Source organism: Numida meleagris, chromosome 6 (assembly GCF_002078875.1).
Source record: "Numida meleagris isolate 19003 breed g44 Domestic line chromosome 6, NumMel1.0, whole genome shotgun sequence".
Taxonomy (NCBI): domain Eukaryota; kingdom Metazoa; phylum Chordata; class Aves; order Galliformes; family Numididae; genus Numida; species Numida meleagris.
The window spans coordinates 27,141,530-27,162,905 of record NC_034414.1 but is presented as its reverse complement, the minus strand read 5'-3'; the positions used below and the strand labels follow the sequence as shown (position 1 = coordinate 27,162,905).

The 21,376-nt window shown below is 39.3% G+C and overlaps 1 protein-coding gene across 9 annotated transcripts in view; it reads right to left on the bottom strand.

Annotated features, from left to right (window-relative positions):
- The window catches only part of DPF3 (double PHD fingers 3), a 200,009-nt gene that overhangs the window by 37,974 nt on the left and 140,659 nt on the right, over window positions 1–21,376 (bottom strand). For 7 of the 9 annotated variants that reach the window (XM_021401592.1, XM_021401583.1, XM_021401585.1 and 4 more), the window contains one exon: window positions 13,098–13,226. In XM_021401592.1, coding sequence (XP_021257267.1) covers window positions 13,098–13,226 — 129 coding nt within the window. Of the gene's footprint in view, window positions 1–1,174; window positions 3,317–8,806; window positions 10,205–13,097; window positions 13,227–21,376 lie in introns of those variants that run through there. The other 2 variants (XM_021401588.1, XM_021401589.1) reach the window with 1 other exon arrangement.

The following is a 21,376-nucleotide window of genomic DNA, read 5'->3' as shown; positions in this document are numbered from 1 at the left end:
TACCAGATCCTAAAGTTCCCATGAGCCACATTGACTGCGGACAGTAAGTGCAGATGAAACCCTTTGGTTTCCTCCTTCCTTCTGTGAATCTGTCACAGGCCTGTTCAAGGTAAGGTCTGAAGGTAAGCAGTGAAGCTTTCAAGTCATGTTCTTCCCAGCTGAGTGAAGAAACAAAAAACTGATGGAAATTGAGATTATATATGTAAAAAAATAAAACTTTACAGGAAATAGCTAACTCTCTGTTTTAAAGACACACTCTGTCACATAGAAATGCTGAAAATCATGCAGTTAAGAGTTCATGCAGTACAATTATAAGGGTTTTACAGTAACTCATTTCTGATGTGCTTCTTAGGACTTATTTGTCATTTAATCTGCTGAGTTTTTTTCCCACTACTCTGAAGACCTTGTACCCACATCAGAAGATCCCTTAAAAACTACATCCCCTCTGATATTCTTGCAGGTAGCTGCCAAAATAAGAAGGTCCATGTATAGCCTCTGCAGGCAGCGGAGCAATTGATGGCAAGGCAGAGGAAACACAGCAGAGGTTCGTAAAAATGAAAGCAGACCTATTAGGGAAGAGGAAACATAGCTTTTTGTTTAAAAATGGCATCTAATCCGAAACAGTATTTTCTCTTTCCATTCTGTACAGCTGTACTACTAATCTAACATGTGTAAGGGAAAGGGAGGTTTCATCTCTGCACTGTGAAATGCAGCAAAGGGAACCACGGATGCGGCAGACAGGCACTCCAGAGACGGGATTAGAAATGTCATTGGTAGGATCAGGTCTCCATAAGGCCCCATCACTAAAATTCACACAAAGAGCATCATATAATTTATACTCCACCTTTCAATCTAGATTACCTTACTGCAACTCAAATAATCTCATAGAAAAGGTTGTTAAAACACAAACACACTTAGGAAGATCTTCTACCACCACCAAGTCACAGGAAATACTCCTAAAATGAGTCCTACACAAAAGCAGTGTTTTATTTCCTGCCTACCTTCACTAAAGCAAGCAACAGGACCAGTTTCTGCAGTCTGGTGAATGGGGTCAAAAGAAAGTAAAAGAAAATGGAAGAAAAGTTTTGGTTAACTTCAAGCTTCATTAAGAGATACAAAACAAAATCCAGGAGCAAAAATCATGATTTACAAAATGGAAAAGAAAAACAAAATCAATAGAGGAGGAAGTTTTATTTTAAGCTTCAAAGAGAGTATTATAAACAATGGAGAGCTTAGAAAAGTATATGTACAAGTATGTTATTCAACAATGTCTTTTTAAAAGATTACTTGCACTAAAAAAGACCCTGTGGAATCAGTTTGATAATGTAATATTTACAGAGGAATATACAGTAGGGGCATTGGAAGCAGAACTTTTATTTGAAAGGAATATTACACAAACTGAGTACAGACCCTGCAGTTTGCAAATCTTCATTACAGTTGTGCGTTTCATTATATTTTGATTAAATAAAATCTGATTTCTTCTTTTCCTCTAGAGGCAGCTCACCAATGCAAGCGTAGAAATGAGCAAAATGTACAAAGCAAACCCATCCTGGTAAAGAGCCTGATTATGACATAAATTTTGCCATTCAACTTAGTGAGAGCAGAACTCAGGTCTACCAGAGATTTAATATGGCTATTTTTGGCCCTATGTGTTAATCCAAGAGGGGGAGGGAGCACTGTGACTGACACAAGGAAACCTCTCAATGAGGTGAGTTTAAGTTTTCGGTGTGCAAGAAACGTGATGCAGGATGAGGCTTTCTGGCAGCTCCACCTACTCAGGATGCATTTTTGTAGACAATCTTTTCACTCAGAAAACCAGCGTAAGTTACATTAACAAAACACTTTATTATCTGTACACTGGGTCTATACCAATAGATACATCTGGCTACAGAGGTCAGCTAATCTCAGAGCCAAGTCCAATGCCCTTCTAATACACAAGGCTTGCATCCTTGCTAGCCTGCATCACACATGACAACAAACTATCCACTGTGAGCAGATTTGGCAGCCAACAAAATTTTCCAGTGCTTGCATGAAGCAGAATGCATTTCATTGAGAAGATGGCTAACAACCCAGGATGAAGGCTGTGAACGTCCCTCACCAGACAATTTAGGATTGCAGCTCTGAGAACTCAAATTCTTCTCCTGCTGAGTATCCTCTGTTGCTTACTGCTGACATGGGGGTGCACCTCTATACTTTTCAAAGTCCACTACTTCTTAAGAAAGGGCAGAAATACACAGGGTTTCTACACAGGGCATCATCCTTGACACCAGCAGGAAACTCCATGCCAAGAGCATCTGAACAGTTAGATACTTTCCTTACAACCACCTCACAATCAGCCAAGGAATTACCAAAGAAAAAAAAAAGAAATAATAATAATGATAAAAAGAAACAAAACAAAACAAAAACAACCTAACAGTTGTTTTCCTTTCTTTAAATCTCTCTTTTAGCAGAGGTATTTCACAGAGTTGCTCAAATGAAAACCTGTTTTACTGTGCAGAAGAGACACATCAATCCTACGGGGAGAAGACAGTCCTTTGAATTGGACACAACATCTGGTAACAAAAAAATCCAGGCTGAGCCTGGTCTTTGCTCTTTCAGCAGTTTTTGTTCAGATTTGTGCCTAACATAAGTAAAGCAAAGTAAGATTTAAGCATCTAACAGGATAATATTACTCAGGAGAAAGAAAACCAGAACAGTCTGCACTTACCACATCCAATTTGCAAAAAACAAAGATACCCAGCACATATATGAATGGCTTCTTTAAAGTAAGAGAGAGAGCAGAGTTGATCTTTATTTTCATTATTTAAAAAAGTTTTTTTTCTTAAAGTAAATATTCAGTCTTTATTTTACATTAAGTGCTTTTTTAAAATTCCACGTCTTCACAAAATTGCATTTAAAATTTGAAGTAAAACGTATCTCAAACAAAAATACTGTGCAACTTCAGCACTCCTTTTCTCTCTTAAATATTGAAATAAATAAAATAGTTAAGTCTTTTTTCAGTTTGTTTGTTTTTCAGTCAGTTCTACTGTAGATCAATTCCAGTTTGACCTGGGTTTATAAACATGCTTAAAAGAAAGTGAAATCAAGGCTTTAAAAAAATTCTTTGTATTGCACCGGCTTAGGGCGTCCCCAGAATTTCTCTGAACAGTTGGCAGCCAGCTTCCTACAGTCCAGGCTCCTGTGCCAGATGAAACACAGGGACGGAAGGGTCAGGGCAAGGAGAAGTATCAGAAGTATCAAAGCATCCTGGCTTCTCTCGGCCTTCTTCTGAAATGTCTTGCTTGATGGATGCTGGAGTCCATGAGGGCAGGGCTGACTGCAGAGGGAAAGGCAATAAAAAGTAAAACTAAACAAACTCAAACAGACAACAAAAGCAAGTGTTCAGAATAAAGCAAAAAAAGCACAAGTCAACCTTTCAACACTGTTTGCATTCTAGTTCTTTGAAAAAATAGCTCAGCAGATTCAGTTTCAACTGACGGTGGGAGCCATAAGTAAATACAAAGCAAACAAATGGGATATGAAGGAGCATATCCAAAAGAAAGGCACAAAATGCTGTCAATTTTTCTTACTGTGAACATAATTAAATAACCTTCCTCATTCAGCTTATATATCTCTCTCTTCTCTAGAGGTTAAAATTTTCGTTTACGAAATCCTGCTCTGATTACATCGCTATATTACTAATTAGTTGTACAGAGCCACAAGTGTATGCAGTACAGCACAAAAGATGATTTCAGAAGTCTGAACCATGCAGATAGGAGCAGCAGTAATACAATAACTTTTGAAAATAAGTGAAAAATTGCACTTTGCATTTCATTTAATCTGTGAATGGACTAAGTTGTATACTTCCAGGCTCCTGAGCTCAAAAACCACATCTGTTTATTTCCACAAAATGGGAGTGCCTTCCCCTCACATCTTTCTCACACCTCATATCAGTTCTGAATGACATGAAGATTCAAAATCTTAGGAGCTGACAGTGACAGAACAATTCAAAGATACAAACTGGCTGCATCCTCTTAACAGGGGTATCAGAACTTGTGACCACAACATTAGCTTTATTTTTTCCCCTAAACATTATTATAACTTGCATTCTCCGAAGTTGACAACTTTACACTTGTGGAAATACAGACAGGAACACTAAAATGGTTCGAACCTAGTTTCACCTATTTTGGTATTTATTATCTGGTATTTTATTATTTATTATTTGGTATTTTATTTATTATCAGATATTTATACAGGTTGGGCTTTTTCAATCCTGGTAAATATCTGGCAAACAGAACAAAGGTTGGTAGGGTTTATTCCAATGGCTCAATCAGCGAAAATTCATCCTGGCTACATTCCTACACTGCAAGGGTTTGTCAAAACAACCCCATGGCAGCATGGGCACATGCATATGCTTCATCCTTTACATATACTCAGAAGAGACCCACTTTAAATAAATAAGAAAAAAATTGAGAAAAAGAAATGAGTGTTTATTGGAAACATCTACATATGCTGCAGCACAAAACACGCTGGGAAGATGTTGCAGATTATATAATAAGACAACGCCCAGTGGGGTCAATACAATATTTGCTTGAGGAGTAAATTCAGCAAAACTGCTTGCCATGTGAACGTGGGAAATTGCATGAGGATCCAGGTTTTGAAAGCTCCACAGTTTCATGGCATTTGAATCATAATTTTAGGACCTGTCTCAAAATATCACTAAAAGAATTAAACAAAGAAAGGCAAAGCAGCCAGGAGAGAATGCAGCCTGGACTCAGACATTCTCTGGGTGCATTTCTGGATGCTCCATGAAAACCAATGTTCTGTCTTCAATCAAGAGCCTGAGCTGAGGACTGTAAAATGGCAAACTGGAATTCCAAATGAATAACTAATGTAAAAGCTTAAAGGCAAAACAATGTGGGGATGGGATTCTAATAACACATTCTGTTGAAACAAATGGCCATCTCAGAGCTTGTCTACACCATACCAGTAAGTGTATTAGCAGGGAGGTTTCATTCAATAAAAGCAATAGCTAAGAAAGCTCAGTGCTAATTCATCTGAAGCCAGTGGCAAAGTTCTGTTTGGACCATGTTTCAGCAGTCCACGCTCGTCATTCATGACCTTATCACACATGTGCAATGCTATTCCAAGCATATTACATATACAAGAAACATATATTTAACTCACAAGCCCACAAACCTGGAGGGAAGAGGTGCAAAGTGAAGTAAAACAGATTTCAGCTTCATCCTACTCTGCCACATGCCTCACAATCTCCCTTTATTTTATGTCATTTTAGGACGCCGTATTTTCTTAAAATTTTCTCAATAAATACTACCATGTTTAAATTTTAAACTGTTTTCATGCAAGAGATGAGGTCTGCCCCTTCTTTCACGTTCTCTAAGTGCCACAGAAGGAAATACATTAGAGATCAATGCGCACTCCAACATAGCCTTTCTTCTCACTACTCAGCTGCTCAAGCAGCACACCACTTCCTTATTTCCACTCGCTCCCATCTGTGAATCAGTTTGCAGAGGATGGCTCAGGAAATTCTGTGCCTTTTCTAAGATCCTTTAGTATCAAACAGTAGAAAGGGGCCTGAGAAGATAGCTAATATGATTAAATAAACAGAAAAGTCTGAATTTAGGGCCTGAGATGAAACATTCTTTTATTCACATTTCGTATTGGAATAGTTTTATTTTGGTACATGATTTGTGTGGGAGCATATATGTTTCAGGAGAATCTCTGGACAGACTTGTGCTAACCTTCCTCTAATAAGGATGTCTTTGGAGGAGGACTGGAAGAGCAAGGCTTGTGATTAGTTGAAGGACTGTGCCTTCAAAGATCTCCTTCTTATAAAGCTCAGAACAGCAGGTTTCATTGAACTGCTGAAATCACTGGGGAATACAGAGCATCACGGTCCTTTCTGATTTCAAAGATGACTTCACTTTTCAGGTACAGCCCAGAATTCACACTGAAAACTCTTTTTATGCCTTCCTAGTTTGGTTTGGGACTTACAAGTCTTTGAGGATACATACAATTGGCACTGTGCAGTCCCCTCATTTCTGACCTGGCTATGCTGGTGTCAGGCTCCTCTTTTTTTTTTTTTTCTTCCACTGCACTTGTGAAACCTCCTTCTATGTACATTCTGTCTCATTAACACTGTCATTTTACTGTCATCCATCTGGAAGGTCTCATGTAAGCAGCCTCCCAGGTTTACTTTCATCTTTGACCTAAAAGCAAACCAACCTTCTTCTCCCATTCCAAGTTGTTACTCCAGCAGTGCCTACCCTGACAATATTTCATTTCCATATCAATACTCCATCTAAAATTCAAAGTTAACACTCCTTTGCAACCTAGTTTAAACAAGCATACTTTCAGCTTCCTTCTCTGCATCCTCCTATGGCCAGTGCCCACTGCTCTGCCTGCTCAACTAAACAGCGAGATGTAGATTTCTCCTCAGGTTGGTTATCTCCATCCAACAAGCCATCCAGAGCAATTCAAAGACTAATCTGCTCTTCATAACAAATTTATTTTACCTTCTTTCCTCCCTCAGAACTAGCTGGAACTAGTGACCATCCATATACACATTAATGGTATAAATAACAGTGATGGGTGTTTTTGTATGCAATCATCTATAATAAATCCCAGCTGGCAGTCTCTGTGCACTATGTGAGTTGTGGCTTCTTTCTGAGGGCACTGCACTACCCAGTTGTCACAAAGATGGGTGGTTAGGTTGCGAAAGGATTAAGACTGTATGCATTGTTATAGTAACTGCATTTGTGAAACTAAACCAAGATTTAATAAATTACGGGCATCTGATTATTGTTTGTATTCCAGAAAAGCCCAGAATATGTTAGGCATGGTTCACAAAAGACAATGGTAAGGACTCCACTTGGAAAAAATTGTAGTTAGAGTATGCTTATTTTGTAGTTAATAAAGTGACTGGAGTTTTCAGAATGACACACCTGGATAGCTTTCAGCTAGCTAGCTCAGGTGCTGCTAGGACAGCAGTCAGTACAGCAGCACAGAGCTCAGCACAGGTTGCAAGAATGTGCATGAAGCTGGGTGAGTACAGCAGTTAGAAAATGCTGAGCCTTGTGCTGCCATCACTGCACCAGCAGCTATATACAGCTGGCTGGTTCCAGCTATGTAAAGTATCCACCTCTCAGAGAGCCAAAGGTAGCTAGAATGAACAAAACTTGGTGTTTCCCAGCCCAAGAAAACAGAGCTCTCTTCAGCTCTTTAATAATTCACGTCACTATTTCTCCAGTGAGCCTTTCTCTCATAGCATACTCTGGTCATGTACAATTAAAACTCTTTTCCAAACCTTCTCCATGACTGACATGGACACAAGAAGTAGATACAAGATGGTTGCAAGAAATCATGCTGCTCTTTTGCTTTGTATTGGGCACATTTCTGCTCCCTGTTGTTCACTTGGCCATATCACAGAGCAGCAGAAGAAAAAGCTGTATTTTAAAATGAGAGAATGTAATCCTAATATCATAAATGTAAGTGCAGGGATTGAAGGGCTGGAGAAAAAGAAGAATCAATTTGAAGTTCTTTTTTTTTGATCTTAAAGATTTTTCACATTTATGGTATTTTCTTACAAACTGGGAACAACTGTACCTCCAGGCCAGATTCTGCTACGACTTAAATGAACGTGCATTTACAGGAAATGCACCGGACTTCACTGATACAACTGTTTACAGTTAAGTCAGTATGGAACAAGTGAGCCTACACCAGTTTCATGTAAGAGCACCTATACTTAGGAAGTGTCTTCTGTCTTTACTGTTGTTGCTCTTCATTTTATTATCTGCATTGTCTATATGTATGTGTCTGTGCACATATATCAGATATATATTTACCTATACACACACATACAATGATACAGTCGTGCAAGCTAAATCTTATCGCTTTCTGGGATTTGGGAAAAGCAGATACCTATATGCCTGTGCCTCACCCTTGGAAACCATCTGAATTTTGGGCTGTTAGTAAATATAGAAGAGTGACAAAATATTATAAATTTATCTGATATATTCTTTCAGAGAGAAAAAAAGACTAGTTTTGGAATGAATTAAATCAATTAAAGTTTACTTCTTAATGCCAGTGTTAAGTCAAAATATCATTGATTTGACACTTGGATGATTATAATACACCAGCAGGAACAGAATAACAACAGGAAAAGATTATCAATATGGGAAAAGCTCAAACAAGGTTCCCTCCTCACAAGTGAGCATGGCTCTTGCATTCCGTATTTCTACACTAGAAACACATGGAGCTATTTTGTAGCACATCTAGTTCTGAGGGCAGTTTATTAAAGTAATCTAAATATAAGTAGCATCATTCTGGATTTACACCCAGGTACATCCACGTACCCCTAAGAGAAGAATCTGGCCACTGCTTAGTCCATGCCAAAAGTCAACAATTCAAAAAAAAAAAAACAAAAAAAAACCCACCTCTGTAAGCACCATGAGTGGATTCTTTCATTCTTTCTTTCTTTTAAGGTTTATGGAAAGAAAAAAAGGTTGAAAGAGCTCTCACAGACAGTACTGTGATAACCCATCAAAAGAAGCATCAAAAGAAACGGAATCCATCTGGACAGGCTTCATTCACATACTAAAACAATACATATCCAAAGTCTTTATTACAAGGCTGAGATTTTCATTCTGGCAAACACGCACACACAGTTGAAGGACTAGGCACAGCCCAAATAAATCTCTATTTTATCTCCGATTTATTCCTACAACAAAGATCAGTCAAGGGTCTCTTGAAAATCCAGAGAACAGAGATTTCACAATCAGTGAAAGATATTTCAGCTAGGACATACCTTTCAAATCCTGCTGCATGTTTCTTCCTTTCTGGAATAGTCGCTGGGAAGGGAGTCACTCTCTTCTCCATTGCCCTTGGAACTTTAATGAGTATTGCTTTGGTTCATTTCAAGAGAAGCTATTGAAAAGCAAACAAAGTGTCTCACAAGACACTACACAGAGAAAACTCCGGGCGACACAGAAAAATTGCTGTGAAGTAAAATTTAAAAATGGAAAGAAAAGTATAGGTGAGGTATTTTTCCATATAATTTCTTCCATGATTCTGCTGCTCCATCTGTTTTGTCTTTGATGTCTATGACTTGCAATTCATATTCCATCCCTATGCTTGGAAATTGCTATCCATGAAGTGAAAGGTGAAGAAAAAGTTTTTTTTTTTTAAAAAAAAAGTAGAACTGAGCAAGGAAGAGATGAAGGGGTGCAGGGAGGAAGAGATCTATTGTAAAGGTGTCCAAAGGAGAGATGGAAACATATTCCCCAAGGTCATGGTCTTCATTGGAGCTGCTTGTGTCTTCAAGCCATTAAATACAAGTGCAGCAGGTGTACAAGAAGAGCCAAATTCCACATGTACAATAAGTTCAAAATCTCAAAATGCAGAAGCCATCACACCAAGGGTTTCCTCCAATGAAGTCCATCCACAGTGGTTCTCTAGAAACAGTTCTATTATCAAGTAGACATCCATTGCTTTTTTTTTTCCTTTTTTTTTGTATTTTTATTTAAAAAGTAACTTTTTCTAATAATATATAGATTATATAAATAATAATAATAAAAAAAACTATTTGGGTTTGCTTTCATGCTCTCCAACCCATCTCTATTTTATGTGGTTTGCCAATATATATATTAAAAGAGAAGAAAATCAACTCTGCTCACTATTTAAAAAAATACTAAATCCACCTTTTATGTTTCCAGAGAGAAAGAGAAGAGGGGGGAGGTGGGAGAAGAACAAATTAAAATGAAAAAAAAAAAAAAAAAAAAAAAAACAGGAAAATCAAAACCTTCTGTCTCTTCAAAATGGTTGTCAAGATCTTTAAATGCTTGTGCTTTCAGTGTACACCCCACAGGAAAAACAACAAAAACAACATCAACAATAACAAAACAAAAAAAAAAAAAAAGGACCTAAAATTAAAAAAAGAAAAAGGTAATAATAATTCTAGTAGTAAAATGGACAGCAAATTGCTCAGAGTTTGTGTCTTTTTAGTTAATTTAGCAGCCGCCCTTTTTGTCTGCAGAGGGAGAGCTGCCACCACAGCCGCCTCCTCGGCTCGAGAGAGGCTCTTCTGCATCATCCTCGTCAAAGCCATGAAAGGTCGAGGTGTCGCTTTCTGACGTGGAACCGAACAAGTCCTCCGTAGTGCGTGTTGGCGCTGCTTCGTCCCTCCTGCCTTCTCTTCCCAAATGAGCTGACATGTATGATGAATATATCAGCACATGGGTTAAGCAACAGGCATCATCATCATCATTTTTAAAGTATCATTACTATTAAACAATACAGACTATCAAGTTTATAGGTGTGTGTTTGTATGTGCCTGTGCACCTCAACAACATGTCTTGGTAGAACCGCAGGAAGAAAAATAAACAAGTATCAGTTTCTCTTTCAAAGAAAAAAAAATCTACCAATAACACAGGTGCCCATAGCCATGGCAGCGAAAGGGTTAATCATATTTTCCTCTCTTCAAAAACATTAAAATATTTTCTCATTATTACTTAGATCAATTTTAAGAAATATTTAGCCCATATAAGTAATTAGACACCATTAGCTCGAAGCACAATAATTGTTCTTCAGACTGGCATCACCTCTTACAATTTTACTGCTATTGAAATGTAACCCATTAGACATCTCATCGGCCTCAAGACTTTTATCCCTGTCCTTCACCTGATCCCAAAGAGCCTCCTCCTCTACAGACAAAATGAAATACATTTTGAAGACTAAGCAAAAAGTAACCTAAATAAATACTTCTATTCCGATTTCATGGCATCTTCATCAAAAATACCACCACCCCCAACAAACAGCAATTCAACAACTAAATCAACTAAGAAGAGAAGTGATCTGTCAGGGGAAATACTGAAAAGTTCAAGTGTATGTTAATCCAACTTTCAATATTGAACAGGAAATTCTCCACACAGAACATCAACAGGAATAACAACAATAGCAACAAAAAGAACTCTTGAAAACAGAAGCCAGATACTGAAATCTGTGAAACTATGGTTTATTTTCTACCTCAATCAAACACGTTATGTGATTAATAGTAATAGCCTTCAGAATCTCTCTAAGAATGACGAAGAAAAAGACATCTCTTGTGCCCCAGCAAATGAGTGTCAGTTTGTAGGGGACAGCTGTTTTTTAACTCAGAAACACTAACATGACATTAAGTAACCGTTTCGTCTCCACTCCAGCTACAGGAATCAGCCATATAACTGCATAGATAAGTAAACTGCTTTGCTTGAGAAACGAAGAATTAAATCCTGTTCACAAACGAAAGTGGATATAACAAAATAACTGGTAGATGAACCACCATGTGATTTTAGTGGCTTTGAGAAGGGAAGAAACAAGATAATTTCCATAACCTCTCTTTCAGTATAATGAAAATGTTCCCCATTATCAAGAAAGAGGAAGATGGCCACCAAAGAGTTTTCATTGTTTTAGTTTACAGATTAGTGTGTGGTTGTACCTTAATCGCTTCTATCACACATCAGTCACACCATTGCAGACCCTTATGAATGACCCAGGGTGGGTCAGAATTTGTACAAGGATAGCATTTAATGGAACTGATTTTGCACAATTTAGGTTACATGAGGATCTACTTGTTCCATCACACTAAGCCATCAAGGAAATTAATGTATTTGTTTTCCACTCTGATATAATCACCATAGCAATGTTTAAATAGCAAAAAGTATGGATCTGTCTCACTGTGCAGTATCAGGACAATGCTGAAATAAGTTATATTGAACTACCGCAATCAAGGGGAAGGGGAATGATCTTCCAAGCTGGCACCACAGACTACATAAGCTTTCCCATCTGGGTATTAAGAAGCAAACACATATACACTGAAAGGTCCATGTTGCTGTCTGTGCAGCATTCTTTAGGATGCCTCTGGAGAAAACCAAAGGATTTGCCGCTGGTCCTCTGGTGACCAGTCAGTATCACTTCAGAACATCTTCAGAGGTCACAACAACTGCAGAAGGCAATTTGCCAGTGAGAGTCTAGTCCTGCTCCCACTGAATTTAATTAGAGGCTTACTATGAATTTCAGTGGGAATACGAGAATGCCATTCGTTCAGTACAAGAACACTTCACTTTGCACTTCAGCCATCACGCAACAAACATCTTTCAGTGACCATGGTACAGAAGTAGCAACAATACTGAATTTCAAGATCTATTTGATTTCCAGACGTACATCTGAAATTCTTATCACCACTAGTATCACCACTGTCCAAAAATGTCACAACTGGAAACTGTGGCCTAAATTGGAATATGCAGTTATTAAAGGTCGTCCATTTCCTCTACCATTGCCACCACCTCCCACATGAGCTATAAATAACTATTCAGATGGGATAAAAGTAAAAAAAAAAAAAAAAAAAAAAAAAAAAAAAAAAAAAAAAAAAAAAAAAAAANAAAAAAAAGAAAAAGAAAACAAAAGAAAAAGGAAGGAAAAAAAAAAAAGAAAGGAAGGAAGAAAACAACAGTCCAGAAATAAAGACAATCCAGAACAGGAAAGACACAATTGCCTACATTTAAAAAGAGAGAAGGGAAGAAAATGGAGAAATAAAAACGTCTTTAAACAAAATTAATGATAGTCATCTTGTAAGAGGATAATTCTTGACAGCTACCCCCATCCCTACCCTGTAATTTCCTCCCGCTTTCTTTCTTGGATGAAAAAAATGCATGAAATGTGTAATCAATGGAAATGCTGGTCATGCAACTTTCATAAATCTTGTAAGTAATTTATAGTTGTAATTGCAGCATTTAGGACAGAGACCATTCTTTAACACTGTCATAGGGTCTTCTCCTTCTGTTTAAGGAACAACTAGTACATGTACCAAAGTTTGTAAAAGTCAATAAATACATTAAAATTTTATTATTTCATAAGATCCCATTAGCTTAAAACTGTGAATCCAAAAACGTTTTTATGACAGAAAATTTCCCAATCATCCTTTCCCACAAACACAGACAAGAAGTAAGACCTTGTTTCCTATTCCCTCCCAAAAGTGCTGGCTTTCTTCAAAATCTTCAGGAGCAAAAAACAAAATACAAATACACTTTTATACAAGAAAGCTGCAAGAAGAAGTCACCTACCAGAGCGCCCACAGTCTGAGCACGACACAAGTTCCTCAGGCCGGCCACTTTTTTTGTTCATATTGGAGCCTCCAAGGCAGAAGTCACAGTAGTTATTGGGAATGATGACCCCATCTGGTCCTTTCTGGGCTGCAGTCAGGTTAAAAATCAGATTTACTTAAAGAGCATTCAGTTTGGATATTTCCCCCTTTTCTTTGATGTGATGTTAAAATGGTGAGTTTGCAGGCCACACAAAAAGTTGCCAATTAGAACAAAAAGTGAATTCTGTAAACCACCTCCATCTCAGGTACACTGTATGTTTTAGCTATTTTGCTTGCAATGCACTTCAACATTTCCTTTACAATGCAGCTGGTCTGGTCCCTCAACAGGACCTGCTGCCAGAGATCCCTGAACTGTTCGGGGAACTCATAATACACACAAGTATATAAACAATCCCTAATGCAGAATCAGACCTGAGCTGTCAGTAAGCCAAGCCTGGGTTTTCAGACAGTAGTCATAAACATAAACACACAAAGTACATTTTCAGAAAGGAAAAGCACATTCCCCAAAACTCCAAAACCTAGAGCATGGAGACCTAACTGGTTTTATTTCCAGTGCTTTCTTTTTGAAGAGATTACATCTCAAAGTTGTAGAGTCTTCTCATTCAAAAAGCTAGTTCAAATGCTGATAAATGTTCACAGTAACTTCTGGGTGATGGACCCAGGGTCGCACTACCTGTGGCAGGCTGCAAGTGCCTAGGAGATGAGGGCAGGTCAGCAAGTCTGGCCCCAGTAAGCACCCAGCACAAATGCAAAGGGTTGGCCAAGGGTAGAAGTCTTAGCTGCTGGAGGTAAAAACTTCAGTCAAGAAAAAAAGGAGGGAGGTTGAGTTCTTATTTTCCAGCTAGAAATAGCTAGAAAGGAGCAAACACAGACTGGATCTTAAGTAGAAGGGAAGTCTGTTGCTCTAGAAAGAAGAGATAGGCAGATGTATTTTGCATTCTCAGGTTGAGCAGAACGTCAGTGCATTTTTCTCTTATTCACAGCTGCCATTTTCCTCCTTTACACTCCAGAGAGAGAAAACTTCTTGTTCCTGCCTAACCGGGAGCTTGGAAAGGTTCAAGAGAGTGGGGGGAATGGTCAGCATTGTCTATGTTTTTCCCTTTTTAACTTAAAAATTCCAGTGGTATACCTGACCTAACCCTACCCCATGTAGATTTCTACAAACCAGAAAAATGAAGACCTTTAAACTGTGCCATCTATATTTAATTATCTTTTTAATGCATATTTTGTAACTTGCAGATTTTTAACAGATGTTTTGACAGCCTTTATTAATGGTTTTTTTGTCCACATTCAGATTTCCCCCGAAGAACAATGACATTTTAAAGGGCTTCTGGTAGCACTCCAAGACACACAGTTAAAATTAAATTTTTCTCAGAGTTCAATCGGTTGTTGGTTTGGGTGCATCTAGTTATTCGTTCACTTCCAGCTGTTGAATATCTGAGCTTTTTTGGAAATTGGTAGCTGAAAGACTGCAAGTAAGGTGAAATTAAGAAAAAAATTTAAAAACATAACACTGCAAATACGCCATTATCTTCCAACACAATCACCAAGTCCCGGATGTATTTACGAAACAATGGGTTTTACTCTGATATGGTGCTGTTTAGATCTTCAGTTCTCCCAAGAACAGACATAAGCTCCCACTCTTAGGTTAGCATTTTGCCATTTAGCAGAGAGGCATTTAAGACACGCATGCAAGATAAGCAAAAAAGAACAGCAACCAGGTGGAAGCCTAGTACATGGATTCATTTTAAGAGCTGTAACAAAATGGTCATAAAGTTGCTGCTTGTACTGTTCTTTTTCTTTTCTTTTTTTTTTTTGTTTAAAAAGCAGATCTCCCTAACATTTATTTTTCCCACAGCAGTCCCATTCTGTAAAAGTTAAGTAATTATTTCTTTATATTTTGCTGCATCTACAGAGTGGTTGTATGCAACACAAATTCAGCAAGCCCAGCATTCAGTGATTTTTTTGTTCCTTATTATCTCACTTCTCATGTGAATTTCTTAGTGTCTTACAGATACTAAGAACCCAATATTAACTCTCAGTGAAGTCAGAAGTGTCTTTTGCTGTTGAGTCTAAACAAAGTATTGCTGGGCCCTAATTAAATTTCATAGCGAAGAGGCACCACTGAATTTTACAGCTGGAAAGCTTGTTAGTAAAGTAATTAACCAGCTTCCTCAAAAACACACAATAATTCTGTGGTGAGGCCACAAGCAAAAATAATCGTCCAAGGTGTCTGCCAGCACCATACTAAAGAAAGAGCCCTACAATCATGGTGCAGATTCACATAATTGATTTAACACTCAACATATTCTGAATTAAATTTTTCTAGTGCAGCTTATGAGCTTAAGACCCACCAACAGTCAAAGTGGAAATAGGACAGGGTATCTCATGAAAACATGTGCACATTCATCCATGGTGCCCGGCACAGGTGGAGGGTTTTTGCTGCCTGTGATGCTGCTGAGGGGGTTCTCCTAGACTACAGGCAAGGGAATGTTTTTTAATAACTTCTTTTTACTTTGTTTTCTTTCCACTTTAATTTTTAATGTCTGTGTCTGCATGACCATCTATTGTTTGTCACTCACAAATACGGACATCATATATGAAAAGTTGTACACAGATCAGAAGTTCTTAAGTTACATCAGTGTTGCCTTAAACAACACAACTTCATAGCCAAATAATTCAGTACTGGCAATGTTAGCCTCTCCAATACTTTTCCATTCTAACTGGGATGAAACTTAAGTCAAGCTTGATCAGTATCATTCAGGTAACTAAGCCCCAAGTAAATCACAGAAGGTTTGAGGATAAAGAGACTTGCAGATGATAGTAAGCAAGCAGAATTCTTACTCTCAATTGCTGGCTTTTTTTGTTGTTGTTGTGGGTTTTTGTTTGTTTGTTTGTTTGTTTTGTGCATGTCCTTGCAGTTTTAAGTTCTATTTTACTGCCGTTCAGAAATAAGAGAATTAAGAAACAAAGCAAAGATAGCAAGATATACCATGCAATATTCATGAGAAGCGTATCATATACCAAAAGTTCAGCCCCAATCCCACCCCTTAATCAATAAAACTACTCACACTATAAGTGTGGGAATGGATGCATAAGTGAAAGCAATTAAATTACTAGGGACTAATGTGTTGCTACTTTTCATTTGAGACATTGTAATTAACTAGGTATACACTTTTCTCACACATTAATCACAAAGTAGAAGGTGTTAGCTTAAGCCACATGATGGCTCAGCTAATGAGAAGTAACTCACCTAGGTGTGCTAGCTCAATCATTTTGATTGTGTCACTATAACCAGGGATTTTGCCTAAAAATGCTCACACAGAATCAGAAACCATTTTAAAGTAAAGCTTTGAAAAGCAGCCATGGTCTTGTCCTAACTTACACAAAACTCCTCTGATTTTCTTTTACATTACAAACTGCAAAAACAGATCAAAAGCTTTGTGGAGCTTTGAGGAGTACTGCCTGAGCTAAGGTGTTCTCATAGGGGGGTGTACTTAAATCAGTACCTCTTGCCATTTCAACTTGGTCTCTCTTTCTTGTTTCATCAAAGGCCCTGTCTTTATCTACATCTGCTCTCAAATAAGGAGTATACTGCTTTTTAAAATACTTTTTAAAAATGCATTAAGGAAGATCTGCACAGGTCAGACGATGGTTTCACTGTACCTGAAATCTGATTCAAGTGAACATAGGAGTCTGAAAATGAAGCCAATATTTCCAAATAACTTTGGAATGCTTTTACTCTGAAATACATTTCTTCATCCTGGTCTAATCAAGTGAATTTCAAAGTATACCGTGCAAAGCTGAATAAATTTCTTATTAAAATATAGTAATATTATTCACAGGAGTCATCCTATAAAATAGGTACTGTAAATTAATTCTATAGCGTACTACACTGTAACTTTGCTCTGTAGACAAAACCTAAAGAGCTAAACAAATTGACTGAATTTAAACATTTCAAATAATCACATAATCATAGGATGGCTTAGGTTGGAGGGGACCTTAAAGATCATTCTGTTCCAACCCTGTGCCATGGGCAGGGCTCCTATCCACCAGATCAGGCTGCACAGAGGCCTGTCCAACCTGGCCTTGAACACCTCCAGAGATGGGGCATCCGTAACATCTCTGGGTAGCTGTGCCAGTGCCTCGCCACCCTCTGAGTAAAAAAGTTCTTCCTAACATCTAACCTAAATCTCCCCTCCTTTAGGTTAAAATCATTCCCCCTTGTCCTATCACTATCAGACCATGCAAAAAGTCAGTCCCCCTCCTGCTTGTAAACTTCTTTCAAGTACTGGAAGGCTGCAATAAGGTCTCCCTGAAGCCTTCTCTTCCTCATGCTAAACAATTCCAATTCTTCAATCTTTCATCATAAGAGAGGTGCTCCAGCCCTCTGATCATCTTTATGGCCCCCCTCTGGACCTGCTCCAACAGCTCCACATCCTTGCCATACTGGGGGTCTCAGGCTTGGACACAGTACTCCAGATAGGGTCTCATAAGGGCAGAGTAGAAGAGGACAATCCCTTCCCTCTCCCTGCTGCCCACCCCTCTACTGATGCAGCCCAGGATCCAGTTGGCCTTCTGGGCTGCAAGCTCATGTCCAGCTTTTTGTCCATCAGGACCTTGAAGTCCTTCTCCAGAGAGCCAGTCCCAATGAGTTCTTCTCCCACTCTGCATTCGTATCTGAGATTGTCTCGACTCAAGTGCAGCACCTTGTACTTGGCATTGTTGAACTTCAGTAAGTTCTTGTGGGCCCACTTTTCAAGTGTGTCTACATCCCTCAGGATGGCATCCCTCCCTTCTACTGTGTCAACAATAACTTCAAATAAAATAACTTCTGTGCTTTCTTGATTATGAAGGTAGGGGGTCTGAACAGAATTCTAGCTTCCCTTCCTCTCTCCCAAAGTAATCAAAGAAACTAGAAGTTGTCTTCCCTTTTTAATAATAATAAAAAACCTGCTTGTAGTGAAATAACATCAAGAAATTAGGATTTTTCTTTTCATCATCTTCTGGAGCCATGTAACACAATAAGAATCTCAGTTTCTAGCTCTCATGGCTGAAGAAAATACTTAGAACGGAAGGCAAGCTCGAAAGAAACAATTATTGTCCCTGTTTTTAACCTGAAAACTCAGAATATAAGTATTTTCTTTGACTTTCCTTTAAAATGTGACCCTTTTACACAAAAAGCTAAATGACTAGAACCCTGCATTTTCTCAAATATCTGATTTCTAAGTGAAGTTATCTTAATGATTTGTATTACAATCTCTAAATCACTAAGAGGTGGAAATCACAGTCACAGGTATCTCTTCAACCTACAGGTACTACAGCATAATATTTCGCTATGGTATAAGCTATGCATCTAGGCCTGCCAGCATTTTATCTGTTTTGTATCTTGTCCACAAGGAAAGGCAGCAGAGGGGGAGGACCAGAGCAGGTGTCTCAGGGTCAGGTGGGGGCCTGTGCGTTGTTTATTTAAATGGTTACAGTGAGTTGGCTACAATCAGACATAAATGCACTCCCAAAGGGATTTTTCCTAACACATTTTGTCCAGCTCTTACCTTTTTCTTCTGGGCCTGATCCAAAACCAATAAAGTCCATTGAAGGTTTCAATTCAATCCAAAAGGCCATTTACTCTGTGTGCAACAGAAATTTCCAGAGCACAATAGAGACCACGGGAACCTGCGTGCAGGCCTGAATCAAGTCAACGCACTTTGCAACAGAGAAAAAGGGGTGGGGACTTGCCTTTTTTTTTTTTTTTTTTAATGAATTCTACAAGACTCTTTGTCTGAGGCTGGGTGGGGCCCAGTTTTCCGTTCTGACACCTCCCTTCATCTCACTGCCGAAGTACAAGACCACCATTTGGCCGCCTGTGCAGCAAAATGCTGGCCAACAGCCTGCGCCTGCCTTCACAGAGCCGCTTGGAGGACCTGGTGACAGATAGTCCCAAGCTACGGCGTAAGTGGCCCCATGTGCTCAGCTCGCCTTCCCCCCTGCTGCTGACAGCACTCATCCCTTGCAGGTCTGGCCCGTTTCCATAGCGACCGCAGTGCCAGGCTGGGCCTGCCTCTGGTCTTGCCACCTGTTATTACTTCATCTCTCAAGTGTAAGGAATTGAGGCACAGCCCCTTAATTTGCTGCTCAGAACGCATCTGCGGAGGACAGGCAGGCTCAAGCAAGATATTACTACAAACTAAAAAAAAAACACAGGTATTTAGGAGAGAGGGAAGAGAACCAGCACTCAGACAATAGCTTTTTTTGAAGTATAGCTTCTGAGAGAAGAGCAGGACAACACCTGGCTAGAGGCACAGCCATCACTGGTGGTGATACCACTGTGCTGATGTGGCACAATAGTCAGTTGCATAATTTCTGCTTGGAGCGAGCATGAACCTGGGTGTGTAGCACTGGGAACTGCTGCTGCTCTGTTCCCAGCACCAGGCTCACCCCTCTGCACAGCCCCACACCTCGCTAGCCTGGGCTGTCCACACCACCCTCCACCGCACAGCGTGGACACACTTTTTGCTGGCAGACAGAGAAGCAGGCTGTGCTGCTCCAAGAAGTGCTGCCAACCACCCACAAGAAATACAGCCAGTTCACCCTAGCAACTGGATTTGGTCGCCTTTTTGGGTTAGTTGGTGCTGTGAGGATAGAGGAAGCTACTGCCTTCACACAGTTTTTAGCAACTCTGAGAGGCTGCCTTTGCTATACCCACTGCACATGGAGAGACACAGCTAAAGGAGCACTATAAGCTGCAAGAAGGGATGGCTACCAGAAGCAGGCATTCTGGGGGAGTCACAGAAAGCCTCTGAATGCGGGGGAAGGAAGAACTTTTGATCACATCTTTTCAATTAAGGCCGGGAATTGATATGGCCTTAAGTTGAACAATGAAGGAATGAGTTGGAAGGTGGACAGCAGAAGGCGGAGCAAGGAAATACGACATCAGCTATTGAGATCTTGTAGATCTGGGGAGTCAGTATTCCTGCACTGTAAGGCGTACTTCATACAAATGCCAGTGCAATGATCTCAGAGAGTCTTATGCAGGAGCACTTAAGACATGGGCCAAAATCCCATTGCTCACAGTGAATCATTGGGAATGGACTGTGATGTAACTCTCCAGTGCCTCGTGAGAACAAACAGTAGGAGACAAGAAGAGTAAAGCAGACAAAAGATTCTGACATGTTAAAATACAGATTTTCTGATTTTGCTGGGTTCCTGTCCTGAGACTTGTCCTCTGTCCATTGAAATACAGCATTCATGTCAGCACAAGGAACACAAGGAGGGATCACACTGACCAATATAGAGCCCAGCTGGCAACATCCCTCAGCATTCATACAACTACAATATGTTGTAGACTTTGGCTCTAGAAATTGCTAACTGGAGGAATGTGAGAAGGCAGAGCACCTAAGCTCAAATTGCATCAAAGCTTTTGGGTCTTACTTGATTTGAAATCTACATGGAGGACAAAAAAAGCATAGAGAGGGCAAGAAAAAAAAATATAAAACATATAAACAATATCGTTCTGTCACAAGAACTGACATAATTGAAGCAACACATGGTTTTCAATTAGTTAGTCAAATTGGAAATATTTTCCCACAAACTACTGACGGGTGCTTCTCTTCACTGAGCTGAACATCTAAGACATTGCAGGTTCTGGCCAAGGAGTACATGAAAAAACAACACATACATACACACACAAAAAAATAAGCACACACACAAACAAACAAACCCCTCCAAACAAATCAACCAAAGGCTCCATATGGGTCCCTGTACATAATTTGAGATTTTCCAGTGTTCCAAAACTCTATCTTAAGATCTCAGAACACAAGCACAAAAAGTCTGAGAAATTTACAACTGCAAACAGAGTTTGAGTGGAAATCATTATTCATTTCCAGCTTCTTTTAGTATTCTTTTTTTCTTCATTAAAACTAGCCCTAGGAAAAAAAAAAGAGAGAGAGGGGGAGATTAAACTAATGAGAAGTCAAATCAAGGCAATGTACATGTTCTCACTGAAAAGGCACCTGCTGCTGCAGGGTATCTTGTCACAAGGTGGGCATTGATGCACCCTTGCATTCAGATGTGGCTCCTATCATGGCCCCAGCGAGGATAAGCACTGAGGCAGGGAAAAAGTAGGCCTGATGTGGCTTTTCAAATTGATGCTGCTTGTGGAGAGGAACAAACAGCTCATCTCCAACCGAGGGGCTGACTCTCGTCATTTATTCATGGCCAGCCCCCTGCCTGGATGGA